At 42.0% G+C, this 14,661-nt stretch overlaps 2 protein-coding genes across 2 annotated transcripts; one reads left to right on the plus strand and one right to left on the minus strand.

Annotated features, from left to right (window-relative positions):
* Positions 1–1,363: 1,363 nt before the first annotated feature.
* On the plus strand, positions 1,364–3,497 carry LOC123412445 (chorismate mutase 2, cytosolic-like). The gene is made up of 5 exons (XM_045105393.1): positions 1,364–1,907; positions 2,590–2,676; positions 2,772–2,918; positions 3,014–3,106; positions 3,229–3,497. Exons 1-5 carry the CDS (start codon positions 1,638–1,640, stop codon positions 3,478–3,480), a joined length of 849 nt encoding a protein of 282 aa, XP_044961328.1. The 5' UTR covers positions 1,364–1,637; the 3' UTR covers positions 3,481–3,497.
* An 88-nt stretch (positions 3,498–3,585) lies between these two features.
* LOC123412444 (zinc finger protein 346-like) lies at positions 3,586–7,762 on the minus strand. Its single transcript, XM_045105392.1, has 3 exons — positions 7,562–7,762; positions 6,829–7,139; positions 3,586–5,179 (listed from the first exon to the last, which is right to left on the minus strand). The coding sequence occupies exons 1-3, from the start codon at positions 7,635–7,637 to the stop codon at positions 3,902–3,904; spliced, it is 1,665 nt and encodes a 554-aa protein (XP_044961327.1). The 5' UTR covers positions 7,638–7,762; the 3' UTR covers positions 3,586–3,901.
* Between the last annotated feature and the right edge of the window lie 6,899 nt (positions 7,763–14,661).

Raw genomic sequence — 14,661 nt, forward strand, 5'->3', positions numbered from 1 at the left:
AGATTACATTCATCACAACAATAGCAAGGGTCAAACACCATATGATCCAACTATATTAACAAAGCCCGTGATACATCAAGATCGTGACATCTCAAGGACAAGAGAGAGGGAGAAGAGAGAGAGAGAGAGAGAGAGAGAGAGAGAGAGAGAGAGAGAGAGAGAGAGAGAGAGAGAGTAAACACATGGCTACTGGTACAAAACCTCAACTCCGAGGGTGAACTATTCCCTCCTCGTCACGGCCTCCACCGAGATGATGAAGATGGCCAGCGGAGATGATTTCCCCTCTCCGGCACGGTACTGGAAAGTCTCCATATGGATTTTTCATCTATAGAGAGAGTTACGACGATGGAGCGGAAGTTCTCTCTTTAATTCCAGAGTTCCTGGTATCCTGTTCTAATATATAGATGAGATTTTTTAGCATTGAAATCACGCCAAATGAAACCACGTGGGCCCCGCAAGCCATAAGGGGCGGCTTAGGCTGGCCATAGTTGGGTAACATAGCTAGTATCATAGTCTTGGGACTAGCAAACATGCTGATGTGGCAAGTAACTAAAGAAAAGAGAGAGGGTTAGAGTAACATAGGTAGATACCGGATCATGTTAAATGCTATGCTACTAGTATGTGTCATGCATGTCAATAAATGAGATCATCTATGATACTAGTTTATGATACAATGCACTATGAAGGTAGTATCATACAATAGTAACATATGCATGATACTACTAAATGCTACTCCCCACTATGAGCAGCCTTAGGGGGGCGCCCTGTGGTCTTGTGGCCCACAGGTGGTACATATCTGGTCTTTTGCTACTACTCCCCCGTTCCTAAATATAAGACCTTTTAAAGATTGCACTATAAACTACATACGGATGTACATAGACATATTTTAAAGTATAGATGCACTCATTTTGCTCTGTATGTAGTCTCCTAGTGGAATCCCTAAAAGGTCTTATATTTTGGAAGGGGGGAGTAGTATATATGTAGCACGTGACGTTAAACACGAGAAGATGGCCCTGCATTCCTTTTAAATTGTTTAAGTTTATCTAATTAGGTAGGCTAGCTCTTTTGCTACTGTAGTGTAATGTGGAGGTAGAGGGTGACGCCTGCACACCATCATCGGATCACGCATTTGTCAAATTTATCCACTATCTTTTTTCTTAAAACTGGTTTATCCACTATCTTGGAAGGCTTTACCATTTCCCTTTCTAGTGACGATGATCCAACAGATTGTGCCGCCGCTTGTACGAGATGCGCGCGCGCATGAGAGCACTCCACATTCGTTCACATCGTGTTTGACCTTGCGCCTTCTGACTTCTCATCTCCCGGAACCTTCTTCAGCTCAGCAACTTGCACAGGCCCTTCATCCAACGCACGCACGCCACGGAAACTGAAAATACATTATCAAGTCACACGAGCTGTACACTGTCCAATTAATCGTCTGCCGGCGATCCACTCCCGTCCACCTATCGATTTGCTCTCCATCCGTCCACTTCTTTGACCATCGATCCTTCGGCGTCCTTTTCGGCAGCGATAAATACCCTGTAAATCACGAGTAGCAACTCGTTAAACCGATCATCCCGTGGGTCTCGTCTCTCTGCTATCTTTCTCTCTCTCGCTCTACCTAGGCGGTAGCACCAATGGCCGCGCATCTCCTCCTCTTATGCAACGCGATTACGCTGCTGCTGGTGCCCCCGTCGTGCGCGGGGCTCGGGCTCGACACGGTGAGGGGCTTCCTCACCAGGGAGGAGGACACCGTCGTCTTCAGCCTCATCGAGAGGGCCAAGCACCCGCTGAACCTGCCGGCCTACGACGACCGCGCGTGCTTCGGCCCCGCCGGCCGCCATGGCCGCCGCAACGGTTCCTTCGTCGAGCTCTTCGTCCGGGAGTCCGAGCAGATCCAGGCCAAGGTGCGTCGTCCGATCGTTCGTCCTCGATGGCATCCATGCATGCATGCAATGATGCAATTTTCCCTCTCGGTTGTCTTGTTCTCTTTCTTTGACTCTGGTAGGTACCTGGTAGGGTAGCTTTCAGTTCTTCTCTTTTCAACGCTCATTTGTCAACTGTTATGGCCTGAGGAGAGGACCTCTGCTGCAGTGGTCTGAGATGTTTTGACTTGAGCGTCTGAAAACTGTGGTCAAACCTTACATGCTCCCGGGAAGGTGTTGACTGGAAACTAATACGCCCTCTGGTTCACAATATAACCATATTTTATGAAAACAAAATCTAGTGATGATATCAATTGGACATTGTTCATGCTTCTAATATCTTGTATAGTAATGGTGGTCAAACTTAAAAATGCTTGATTGACGGAAGCTCTAAACCAGAACCAGGTACAGTAGTTGGTTACTTTTAACTTTTAAGCAAGGAAGACAAAGCTAGCGTAAGTACATTGGGTTGGCTTGGATTCACAGCAAAGCTATATACCGCACTCGGGGGTCCTATTTTCTGAATGAAGGCACGCCACCATTGTGCTAATGATACGACGACTGCTGCACTATTAACAAACTGGGTGAACAAAGACACCAGCCAAATTAAGACCGATTCGATCAGCTTCACAAAACCTGACGAGCTGTGGAACGTTTTGCGCAGGCAGGAAGGTACCAAAGCCAGCAGGAGATCCCCTTCTTCCAGTCCAGAGTGCCCTTCACGCTGGCGCCTCCATACAACTTCACCACCGTAAGCTTCGTTGCCAAGCATGCATCTTCCATTGCCCAACAAAGAACAAACTCGTGGTCGTCGTCTCACCGAAACCTCCGTGAACGTGAATCCAGGATCTGCATCCCGCGGCGGCATCCGTGAACGTGAACGACGCCATATGGGGCATGTATTTCAGCGAGCTGCTCCCTCAGCTGGCCAACAATGGCAGCGACGATGGCAACTACGCTGTGACTGCCGCCTCGGATCTCGCGTGCCTGCAGGTGATATGGAACGCCACATTGCATGTTTTCTATGCCTCAAATGTGCATGATGATACACACCAATTTTATGATGGGAGATTTCATCTTCCACGCAGGCGCTCTCGAGGAGGATCAATTACGGGAGGTACGTGGCAGAAGTGAAGTTCAGAGGAGACCAGCAAAGATACACACCTTTGATTCGTTCAAAGGTACGTGCTTTATCGATCATTTCATTTCATCACGAACAGTCAAACCAGTGTTGACATGATCATTATAAGTGGTCACCAGAATGTATGGTCAGTGTAATAAGCAAAGTAAAATTTGTATGCAGGACAAGGATGCTCTGATGAAACTGCTGACATCTCAAACCCAAGAGGATGTGGTGAAGAGGAGGGTGGAGAAGAAAGCCATGGTGTTCGGCCAAGATGTCACCTTGGATGGACCTACTGAAACTGGTGACGACAACAGCAGCCAATCCAGCTTCAAAGTCGCCCCTTCGGCGGTTTACGAGTTGTATGACCGATGGGTCATCCCCCTGACAAAGCAAGTGGAGGTCGAGTACCTTCTCCACCGTCTCGATTGAGCCGAGCCGAGACTGTATCGTAGCAAAGCTAACCTGATTTGTTCACAATTGTAGACACTTTGTATTGTTGGTACATAATTATCATGTGAAGGGAGACAAACACAATAAAGATCATGCATATTTGTCAAGCTTGCGGTCCGTTCAAAATGTTCCAACAGAGTGTGGACTGATGACAGTTTAAGCTGGCGAAATAATGGGCAAAATATGCTTTGCATCCCTCATGTGCAAAGTACCAAATGGGAAGCCATACCGAGCTTCTCTCGGCATGAACCGTTAACAGTTGCTAAGTTCTAGAGTTGAGTCTACCAAGCCCAGGCCAACAACTCTCATACAAGTTAGCCCCAAAATAGAAGAGATCCTACTTAAGTTTATGAGTTATGCTTACTTATGTTTAGACATCTCAATTGCATGCACTGAGAACTCAGGCTTGCACGTTTGATTGGTGCCTTCTGCCTTTGAGGTGACTCTCGAAATCAGATTGAGACATGCAGTTAGCATTGCAGATATCGCAAATCCATCTTGACGCCTCAGTTCCCTTGCCACCTCCCTGAAAAGCTTCTACGTTCTCTTGGTGCCTTCTGCCTCGGAGGTGACTATCGAGGTCAGATTGAGATGTGCAGTTAGCATTGCAGATATCACACGTCCATCCTGACACTTCAGGGTCCTTGCCATCTCCTTGCAGAGCTTCTATGTTCTCTTGGTGCCTTCTGCCTCTGAGGTGATTCTCGAGGTCAGATTCAGATGTGCAGTTAGCATTGCAGATGTTGCACATCCATCTTGACACTGGTTCCTGGTTATTGTCGGCAAGCTGGAGCATTTTCTTTTCATGCAGCCTTGCTTCACTTCCCTTGCCTTCTCCCTGAAAAGCTTCTATGTTCTCCTGGTGCCTTCTGCCTCGGACGTGACTCTCGAGGTCACATTCAGATGTGCAGTTAACATTGCAGATATCGCACGTCCATCTTGACACTTCAGTTCCCTTGTCATCTCCCTGCAGAGCTTCTATGTTCTCTTGGTGCCTTCTGCCTCGGAGGTGACTCTCGAGGACAGATTGAGATGTGCAGTTAACACTGCAGATGTCGCATGTCCATCTTGGCACTGGTTTCTGGTTATTAGCCGCAAGCTGTGGCATTTTCTTTTCATGCAGCATTGCTTCACTTCCCTTGCCTTCTCCCTGAAAAGCTTCTATGTTCTCTTGGTGCCTTCTGCTTCGGAGGTGACTCGAGAGGTCAGATTGAGATTTGCAGTTAGCACTGCAGATGCTGCACATCCATCTTGGCACTTGTTTCTGGTTATTGTCCGCAAGCAGGGGCATGTTCTTTTCATGAAGCCTTGCTTCACTTCCTTTGCCTTCTCCCTGAAAAGCTTCTATCTTCCTTTGGTGCCTTCTGCCTCGGAGGTGATTCGCAAGGTCAGACTGAGATGTGCAGTTAGCATCGCAGATGCTGCACAACCATTTTGACACTGGTTTCAGGTTCTTGTCTGCAAGCTGGGCAACTCCTTTTTCATGCAACCTCGCTTCAGCTCCCTTGTCTTGTCCCTGCAGAGCTTCTATGTTCTCTTGGTGCCTTCTGCCTCTTAAGTGATTCTGTAAATCTGTTTCATTGTAGCATTTCGCATCGCACATGCTGCAAATCCACGATGGATCTTCTGCAGTCCGTTTCCTCTTCACCCCAGAGAGTGCATTTTTGTGCCGCTTAGCCTGCTTAAGAGAGTTCTTATTAGCATAAAATGGCATGGCTAATCCTATTCCCGTCTTCGACATACAGATCGTACCAATTGAATATGAAGATATTACAACCTTTACTAGACATATACGATATACAAATTTCTGTACCATGAAAGAGCTGCATAGATTAGAGTGAAATTCCCCTGATGTAACTAAAAAGGCCGTGTTCTACTTAGAATGCACTGTATCCTGTTCTCTTCTCTGTCATTCAACTTATGGTGCCAAGAAATTGGCACCATATGCAATTGGCAGATATATGTAGCTTTGTTTTACAGTTGAACGTTTAAGCATTAATTGTTTGTAATCATAGTATTTAGAGAAGGGCATCTACAAGCCCCACAGTGTACTTTATCCACATTGAGGAGGCCCAGTTTACCTATAAGCAGCTTTTCACTTGACATATAAAAATGTCCAAGTGACATCATACGTAAATTATGTCGCTTGCTTTCAGAACAAAGCAAATCCTAAAAATTTCAATCGCACTAATTGTAGAGCACTGTCACAAGACAAATATTACTGAGAAAAGTATTTAGATTAGATGCTTGAAACTGATATAGGAGAAGTAAACTATTAGAACTTTAAGTGCTAATATCTTTCAACATATTCAGATTACATGCCTGAAAATAAAATGTGTGAATTTGTTATGAAAAGTATTTTCCCAGTGCACAGTTTTCTTGGAGCTATAAAATATATTGTAGTGGAAAACAATGGTTACAAATTGAGTTTTGAAGACTGTCAGGGAATCAAATGGGATAGAAAGTATCAAGCATAATAACAATTAAATGCCTAGGATCTACAAATCATTGAGCCTAGTGAGAACAAGGGTCACTTTTATTTGGAAATTGCACTGTGTACCATGTATTGGTAAGAAATAACGGGTTTAAACAGATTTGTAAGTATGATCACACTACACCACATTTCACAACAGAAATCCAACAAAGTGCTGGTGAAACCATATTCAAATAATGATTTTGACTGTACAATATGGTGCAATGTGATGTTTTCAAAAGACCAGGTTCAACCTGTCATCCGTAACAAATATACAGTCCAAAATAGAATTTACTCATTTTCAGATGAAAGGCACAGTTATCACAGTCATAAGAGACACTGGGAACTCACAATATTTGACAGTATAAATTCAGTATATTGACCATCAAACAATTACAGACTAGTTTCTCACAAAGGTCAAATGCGTTAAATACAGATGTACGATCAATCCATTGAATTTTATCAGATGGAAGATGCATAGAACAACTTAACTGATACTTAACGCCCATACAGGGTTAGTCACATAACAGGTAGTCACAAATGCAGCAGTTCTACAAGCTGAATTCACGCATGTTAAGAATGCGTAACACCATAGTATAAACACAACTAGTATCTGGATGATACATAGCTGGCTCCAAGAACACAACTAATATTTGGGAGGAAACTAGAGCCTATTTTTTACTTAATGTGTAATAAATATGAATTAGGAACAGCACAAACTTTTAGTGATTTAGCTAGTGGATAGGAATTAAAAAAATCTTGAAGATGGCAGCATCCCAGCTATTCAAAACATACTGTGAATCAATTGTAAAGGTGAGCGAAATTGAACATATAAAGGATAAGCAGCCGCTCACCCCAACCATTGGTTCATCCTCCTCGCTCGCCAGACTGCACCATGGGGGTTGGTACCATTCCTCAATCCGATCTTTAACGGGCCGTCTCGCAAGCGGCACGGGCACGTCCCGTGGCTCATCATGAGGCAAAGGGGATGTGCCATGGCGGGGCATTGTGATCTGCCGGAACCTGGCATCGACATCACGGTACAAGAGTTCGCGCTGGAAGTCAGCCTCCAGCTGCTGCTGCTTGGCCAGTTCGGCCACGATGACTCGCTGGCGGATCTGCTCCTGCAAGAGCTCCCGGTGGAGCTCTTGTATCGTCATCTGCGCTGCATCCCCAACGCAACCGCTATTAATTTCTTGAATGTGCTGGAAATCTGAACTAATGCTGCACAATCACTAAATCCCTAGCCTAACACGCATCATCAATTTCAGAATGGATCAAAACAGGTGGCTTTCTTTACATCACATTCTTGCTCCAATAATCGTGGAAGAAATATAATAAAAAGAACTGAAAGGAAGAAAACAATCGCAATTCCGCAGGCACTAAACCTGAAGAGTGGGGGGGGGGGGGGGGGGGGCAGTTCTTCCATCTCTAGAGAGAGAGTGGGAGATAGAGGAAATGCAGATGATACTGATACCTAACGAAACAGATTAAAATCCCATATTTTCTGAGGACAAGGACGGCTCCTACTGATTTCATGTTCGCCGCACAACTGAAGAACAAGAACTAGCACCGAATCTCCGTTACCGTTGGGGGAAGGGATGGGAATGCCGTAGATGTCGTCGGCGCACGTCCGAGGAGCGGCTCGACGGGCGAGTTCCATGCCTGGGGCGAGGGTTTGGTCGAAGAGTGGTCTGTCTCTCTCTCCGCTGCACGCCTCCGCACGCCGGCTTCCCCTTCTTGGCTTCGTTGCGTCGGTCCCCGTGCCTGCGAGACTTGCCCTTCCATATCCCAAACACCCGCGCCGCACCCGCGTCTTTTCATGCGGCGGCCCAGCTAATCACCTTCAATGCAAAATTAACATCATATTAATTACCTTATTACTGTATCTCCGTCATGCTTTAGAGGGTGCTTGGATCTAAGAGCATGGTTAATAGTGTAGCCAATTGCTGGCTATAAGCATCCTTATAGCTCATCTTATAGCTGGCTTGTATAATAGTTAGCTGTAAAAGAGTACTACTTTTATCATATATGGCCACCTTTCATTCTCACAAAGCACCTAGGAGCACGTGCTAGAGCCGGCTCTTCACGAAGAGCCCGCTTTCCTTCTCTCTGCTCTTCTCTCTCATCCAACTCAGCATTAATATAGTATTTTAATCCTTACAGCCTGCTGACTGTACCTTATTGTACTTGCTCTAAGAGGGTGCTTGGATACGTTTTAGTCCCATGACTAAAAGTAGTGAGACTAAAACTTGCTAGCCTCACCCATGCTTGGATCCAATTACTCCCTCCGTCACGGTTTAGAAGGCGTGCATGCAAAATCTCTAGGACCTAGATAGTTATTGATTGGCTATGAAATGAGTTAAAAAATAGCATTCACACTATACATGCATATAGAAGTAGTACAATGGAGTACTAATTAGCTGCTATGAGTAAATGCAGCGTGCCTTAATCTTTGTATGTTTTGGAAACGCACGCAAGTCTATCTGTGCCTTCTAAACCGTGACGGAGGGAGTACTAAAGAGACTAAAATCAAGTTAATGAGCATTTATTATCCTCCAAACTGTCCAATCCAGAACTTGCGTGAGGAGTTAAATAAGGAGAGAGAGGATTAATGCACATTTTAGTAGGGGTACCCCTGACTAAAAGATTTTAGCCTCAAGACTAGTTTTAGCCTCTCTTTAGTCAGGGGTGCTTGGAACTTTAGCCTCTTAAAAAGACTAGTTTTAGTCAGACTAGTTTTAGTCTCTTGGATCCAAGCACCCTCTAAGAGACTAAAACTAGTCTGACTAAAACTAGTCTCTCTAAGAGACTAAAACTAGTCTGACTAAAACTAGTCTCTTTAAGAGGCTAAAGTTTCAAGCACCCGTGACTAAAGAGAGGCTAAAACTAGTCTTGAGGCTAAAATCTTTTAGTCAGGGGTACCCCTACTAAAATGTGCATTAGTCCTCTCTCTCCTCATTTAACTCCTCATGCAAGTTCTGGATTGGAGGGTTTGGAGGATAATAAATGCTCATTAACTTGATTTTAGTCTTTTTAGTACTTGGATCCAAGCATGGGTGAGGCTAGCAAGTTTTAGTCCCATTACTTTTAGTCATGGGACTAAAACGTATCCAAGCACCCTCTTACTAGAAGACACAGTTAAATTTACGTGACAAGGTTTAAGACGCATTGCATTTACTCATATCTTTTAATTAGTACTCTGTTGTACTACCTCCGTCACGATTTAGAAGGCACAGTTAAATTTACTCCACAATAGACAAGGTTTAGGCTAGCCATAGTGGTGGTATCTTAGCTAATAACATATACTCGGGAATAGCAAATATGCTGATGTGGCAGAGAATTAAAGAAGAAAGAGAAGGTTAGATTAACATATGTAGATACCGTATCATGTTAAATGCAATGCTACTTTGTGTCATGCATGGCAATAAATAAGATCATCTATGATACTAGTTTATGATACTATGCACTATAAAGGTAGTATCATACAATAGTATCATATGCATGATACTACTATATGTTACTCCCCACTATGGCCAGCCTTAAGGCGCATTGCATTTACTCATAGCTTCTAACTAGTACTTCGGTGTACTACTTTTATATGCATGCGTAGTGTGAATGCTATTTTTTAATTTATTTCACGACCAATCAATAACCACCTAGGTTCTAAAGAATTTTCATGCACGCGTTCTAAACCGTGACGGAGGGAGTATTATTTTTATATGCATGCATAGTGTGAATGCTATTTTTTAGGCTCGCCATAGAGGGGGTATCTCTACTCCTAAAGGGGCAGTTGGTAGCCGGATCTCACCGGTTAATTTTCGTCCACCGCCACCTGGTTAATTTTCGTCATCGTTCCCTGATTAATTTTCATCTCCCACCCCAAAAGAAAACGTTACACAGAAAAACCCAGCCCCGTACGTGAGCTTGTTTCAGGCTCTAGCCCATGCCCACGCCACATTAGTTGCGCGTTAAAAAAACCTATCGTCATCTTACCCGTGCGCCCAAGCCCACGCCATACGCAGTCGCCGTCATCTGCGCAGATTGGATCCCTCTGACCGCCGTCGTCGTCAACTTCGTACATGAACCGCTGCCGTCGTCAACCGCCGCCGCCGCCGTCGTCAACCGCCGCCGTCGTCACCGACGGCATACTTGATCGTGATCGTCGCGGATCTTCAATACAGCCGACAATCAAGATTTTCTCTACGTTTATCTCAGTACAATCTCAATCCACGCGTCGTTAATTTTTTTACAGTCCTATGTACGTCCTTTGTCCGAATACATCTTAGCCAGATCTACATATGGTGTCGGATCTATAAAATTTCATACACAAAGTTTTCCTCGAATCTTCAAACTGTACTCTGTGGAGAATAAATGTCAACTTCCTTTAGGAGTAGAGATATTGTTTTCAAAATAGTTTTGGTAGAGCATGTAGAAAATGTACTTTGATGCCAATCTGCATACCTCCTTGAAAAAAACCCTGAATCAGTTGTCCAGTCCATACCCTATATCAACTTCATCGTGCATAGTTGAATAACGGAGCAGAACTTTTTTTGTACTAATGTAAAAAAAATGCAGGGTAGAATTGTCAGAAGTCTTCTAATGACATGTTATTTATTGTTGCCGTTGCACACACAGTGATTCTTGTTCTTCCACCTTCTTCCACCTGCAGTTAGATACTCAGATGAACAACTACACCACCGCACCAGACAAATCTTCATCAAATAAATTTAGGATATATAAAACGACGATCATTCAAATCTTGTCTTTTGCAAATTTCGAGTGTTAATTGGTGTTGCCTCGTAACAAGTGATCGTTGAAGGATATTTTTTGAAGCGGATACTATTGTGACCTAAAAAAAGTGTTCGGTCTAGGAAGCTAGAAGATGCTGAACTTGAGATATGACTTTTATTTAGGAACCAAATTCAGCCTGTTTTAATCAACTGATATTACTTTTGTAGATAGCAATGATGGATTTGATTGAGCTGCTCATTCATTGTAGGTATGGGAAATTCAAAAAGCAAGGCTACTCAAGATGACAAAGTTTCAGATGAACCTACAGGTATATGCTACGCTATCAAGTTAAGCTATTCAAAGGGATGTACCTACAGGTGTATGCATTGGAATCAACTTTCAGATTTTATATTGAGTGGCAATCAAAGGGAGTATATAAATGCAAAGATGCAAGCTTATTATGATGCAGCTGGAATAGATGATTCCATAGCCCCGGTCATGCATGCTGATGGCGACGGTGCTGATCAAGTTAATATAGATGTGGCAAATATTGATGAATACAATGCAAATGGCAGAGTCGTAGCTGACAATGATGACAACGAATTCTCTATTGGACCAGGTATATGTTCCGCTATAAAGTTAAGATGTTCATGTCTTCATGACAAATATTGATGAAGAAAATGTTTCATACCAAATATACTTCTTTCCTAAATAACAATATTGTAGGCATGGGGAATTCAAAGAGCAACACATATGCAATAGGACACAATGAAATATCGAGTGACAAGCAAAGGGAGTATATAAATGCAAAAATGCAAGCTTCTTATGATTCAAATTTGTCTGCATCAACTACATTTAATCATGATGAAAATGTGGTTCCCCTTACGATATCAGGTAGCGTTGTTATCTATTTTATGTATCATCATAATTAGTTAGCATTGTTCTTGCATAATGTATTTTTGAGGATGATGGAGTATCTCTTGCTGAAATAGCCACCCCAACTAACATGACACGATGAGTTGTCTTGAATAACACCAACAAAACAAGACAAATACCTCCAATTGGACGCAAAAACAAATTGACTGATGAACAAAGGGAGCATATAAACGCAAAGAGGCGGGCTTCTTATCGGAAGAAAAGATATATGCTTCAGGACGCAATGAAATGTTGAGTGACAAAAAGAAGAAGCTTATAATCTCGAAGATGCAAGCTTCTTATGATGCATCGTTGTCATTATCAACTCCACTAAATCAAGATGAAAATGTGGACCCCCTTACGATATCAGGTAGCGTTGTTATCTACTTTAAGTTTCAACATAATGAGTTAGCATTGTACTTGGATACTGTTTTTTGAGTATGATGGATTATTTCCTTTGTTCAAATAGCCAACCCAATTAACGTGACACAAGAAGCTGTCTTGAATAACACCAAAGAAACAAGGCAAATACCTCCAGTTGGGCTAAAAAAAATTGACGGACGAACAAAGAGAGCAGATAAATGCAAAGAGGCGGGCTTCTTATCGGAAGAAAAGAGATATGCTTATCCCAGATGAGAAGACAACTCACCAAACGATGACAGGTAAGATTGTGATATGTTTCGTCGTTCTTTTTAGTATGTGCATGTACTGCCTTTGTCCGGAATGCTAACTCTCATGTGGCAGGCCCCTTTAACGATATCACGAATGTTCGTTAACCTTGCCATGCGATACGAGGTACAATTTTTGAAAACAAGCTACGGATTTTCTTATGTAAATTATTGATGGACGTAAAATTTTATGTTTCATCTTTATGATAGTACTATATGTGTTATGTTTCCCATGACACCAGGACCTGACATGGAAAACATTAAACAAACAAGGCATACACCGCCAATTGGACGCAATGAAATGTTGAGTGACAAAAAGAAGAAGCTTATAATCTCAAAGATGCAAGCTTCTTATGATGCATCGTTGCCATTATCAACTACACTAAATCAAGATGAAAATGTGGATCCCCTTACGATATCAGGTAGTGTTGTTATCTACTTTAAGTTTCAACATAATGAGTTAGCATTGTACTTGGATACTGTCTTTTGAGTATGATGGATTATTTCCTTTGTTCAAATAGCCAACCCAACTAACGTGACACAAGAAGCTCTCTTGAATAACACCAAAGAAACAAGGAAAATACCTCCAGTTGGGCTAAAAAAATTGACGGACGAACAAAGAGAGCTGATAAATGCAAAGAGGCGGGCTTCTTATCGGAAGAAAAGAGATATGCTTATCCGAGATGAAAAACTTACTCCCCATACAATGACAAGTAATATTGTGATATGTTTCTGAATATCGTAATGATTTATGTGATGTCATGAATTTCTGAATATGTTTTCATAATCATGTTTAACCAGCCAACCCAACTAGCTGTGGTGTTACATCATTCTCGAATGACGATGCAGCGTTGTCATTATCAACTATACTCAATCATGATGAAATGTGCCTCCCCTTACTATATCAGGTAGCGTTGTTAACTGTTTTATGTTTCATCCTAATGATGTAGCATTGCACTTGAATACTGTATTTTTCAAGTATGATGACACATTCTTGTTGAACACATATTAACACGCATAACAATATGAGTTGTCTTGAATAACACCAAAGAAATTAGGCTAATACCTCTAGGTGGACACAATAAAAACTTGACTGTCGAACAAAGGGAGCAGATAAATGCAAAGAGGCGGCCTTCTTATCGGAAGAAAAGAGAAATGATTATCCAAGATGAAAAACTTGCTGCCCATACGATATCAAGTAAGATTGTACCAACATATATTTACTTCCGACGTCCCAAATTTTATGTTAAATGTCGCCCGCTCCAGATTTGTTAAATAATGAATTGATAAATGTGTCATCTCACTTGATGGTGCAGCCTCGCCTTCTTCAGCTACACTAAAATATGATGAAAATCTGACACCCTTATGGTATCAGGTAATGTTATTCCATGCTATATTTTTCCTGACAATGATTTGGCGTAGTTTCACAAACGATATTAAGTGCATCAAGTAGATCTTAATAATTTGTAACGGATTTAGTTTGACCATCGCTCAGTTTGTTACATGGACATGTCGTCAATTTGTTTTTTTTTGTTATGAATTTACATTGCAAGTGAAGTGGACTTTTATTATTAAGTAATTGTGCTAATGTTATATAGTCTCTACATGTAAAAAGTAACATGCATTACTCATAAAATATTGTAAGAGCCCGTGGCAACGCACGGGCATTCTACTAGTCATAGCAAGTATCATAGTCTTGGTACTAGCAAACATGCTGATGTGACAAGTAATTAAAGAAGAGAGAGAGGGTTCGAGTAACATATGTAGATACCGTATCATGTTAAATGATATGCTACTATGTGTCATGCATGTTAATAAATGAGATCACCTATGATACTAATTTATGATACTATGCACTATGAAGATAGTATCATACAATAGTAACATATGCATGATATTACTATATGTTACTCCCCACTATGAGCAGCCTTAACTCATTTCATAGCCAATCAATAACCACCTAGGTTCTTGAGAATTTACATGCATGCCTTCTAAACCGTGACGGAGGAATTACTTCAAAAGGCGTTGCCGCGGCTGCCACCAATCCGTTATCTCTTCACCATGCATGGTACAATTACATCATCAAAGATTCCTCTAAGGTCTGTGTCAATGCATCCTCCCTTATCATTTTATTATAAAAACATTAATAATTCAATATATTACCATATTAATATATTGTTTTTATGAGTTGTATCTACATTTAATAATTTGAGATAATGCATGCATATGATAGGGTTAGAATCATTGTTTGCCTATGGCCATGTGCAAATGTTGTAGTACTACTCATTTACTACTTGGTTAATTAAAAATACTAGTAGGCTATATGCACTTCCCATTTATTCGTTGTGTGAGTTACTATGCATTATCTTC

The sequence above is a fragment of the Hordeum vulgare genome, chromosome 7H (genome assembly GCF_904849725.1).
Source record: "Hordeum vulgare subsp. vulgare chromosome 7H, MorexV3_pseudomolecules_assembly, whole genome shotgun sequence".
In the NCBI taxonomy this organism is placed as follows: domain Eukaryota; kingdom Viridiplantae; phylum Streptophyta; class Magnoliopsida; order Poales; family Poaceae; genus Hordeum; species Hordeum vulgare.

Excerpts from the sequence above, each read along its gene's own strand:
- LOC123412445 (XM_045105393.1), top strand. The coding sequence starts at position 1,638 with ATGGCCGCGCATCTCCTCCTCTTATGCAACGCGATTACGCTGCTGCTG. Across the intron at positions 1,908-2,589 it reads CCGAGCAGATCCAGGCCAAG|GCAGGAAGGTACCAAAGCCA; the intron begins GTGCGTCGTCCG and ends CGTTTTGCGCAG. Across the intron at positions 2,919-3,013 it reads CGGATCTCGCGTGCCTGCAG|GCGCTCTCGAGGAGGATCAA; the intron begins GTGATATGGAAC and ends TCTTCCACGCAG.
- LOC123412444 (XM_045105392.1), bottom strand. The coding sequence starts at position 7,637 with ATGGAACTCGCCCGTCGAGCCGCTCCTCGGACGTGCGCCGACGACATC. Across the intron at positions 7,140-7,561 it reads TCCCATCCCTTCCCCCAACG|CGCAGATGACGATACAAGAG; the intron begins GTAACGGAGATT and ends TTGGGGATGCAG. Across the intron at positions 5,180-6,828 it reads AGGATGAACCAATGGTTGGG|GCTAAGCGGCACAAAAATGC; the intron begins GTGAGCGGCTGC and ends TCTCTTAAGCAG.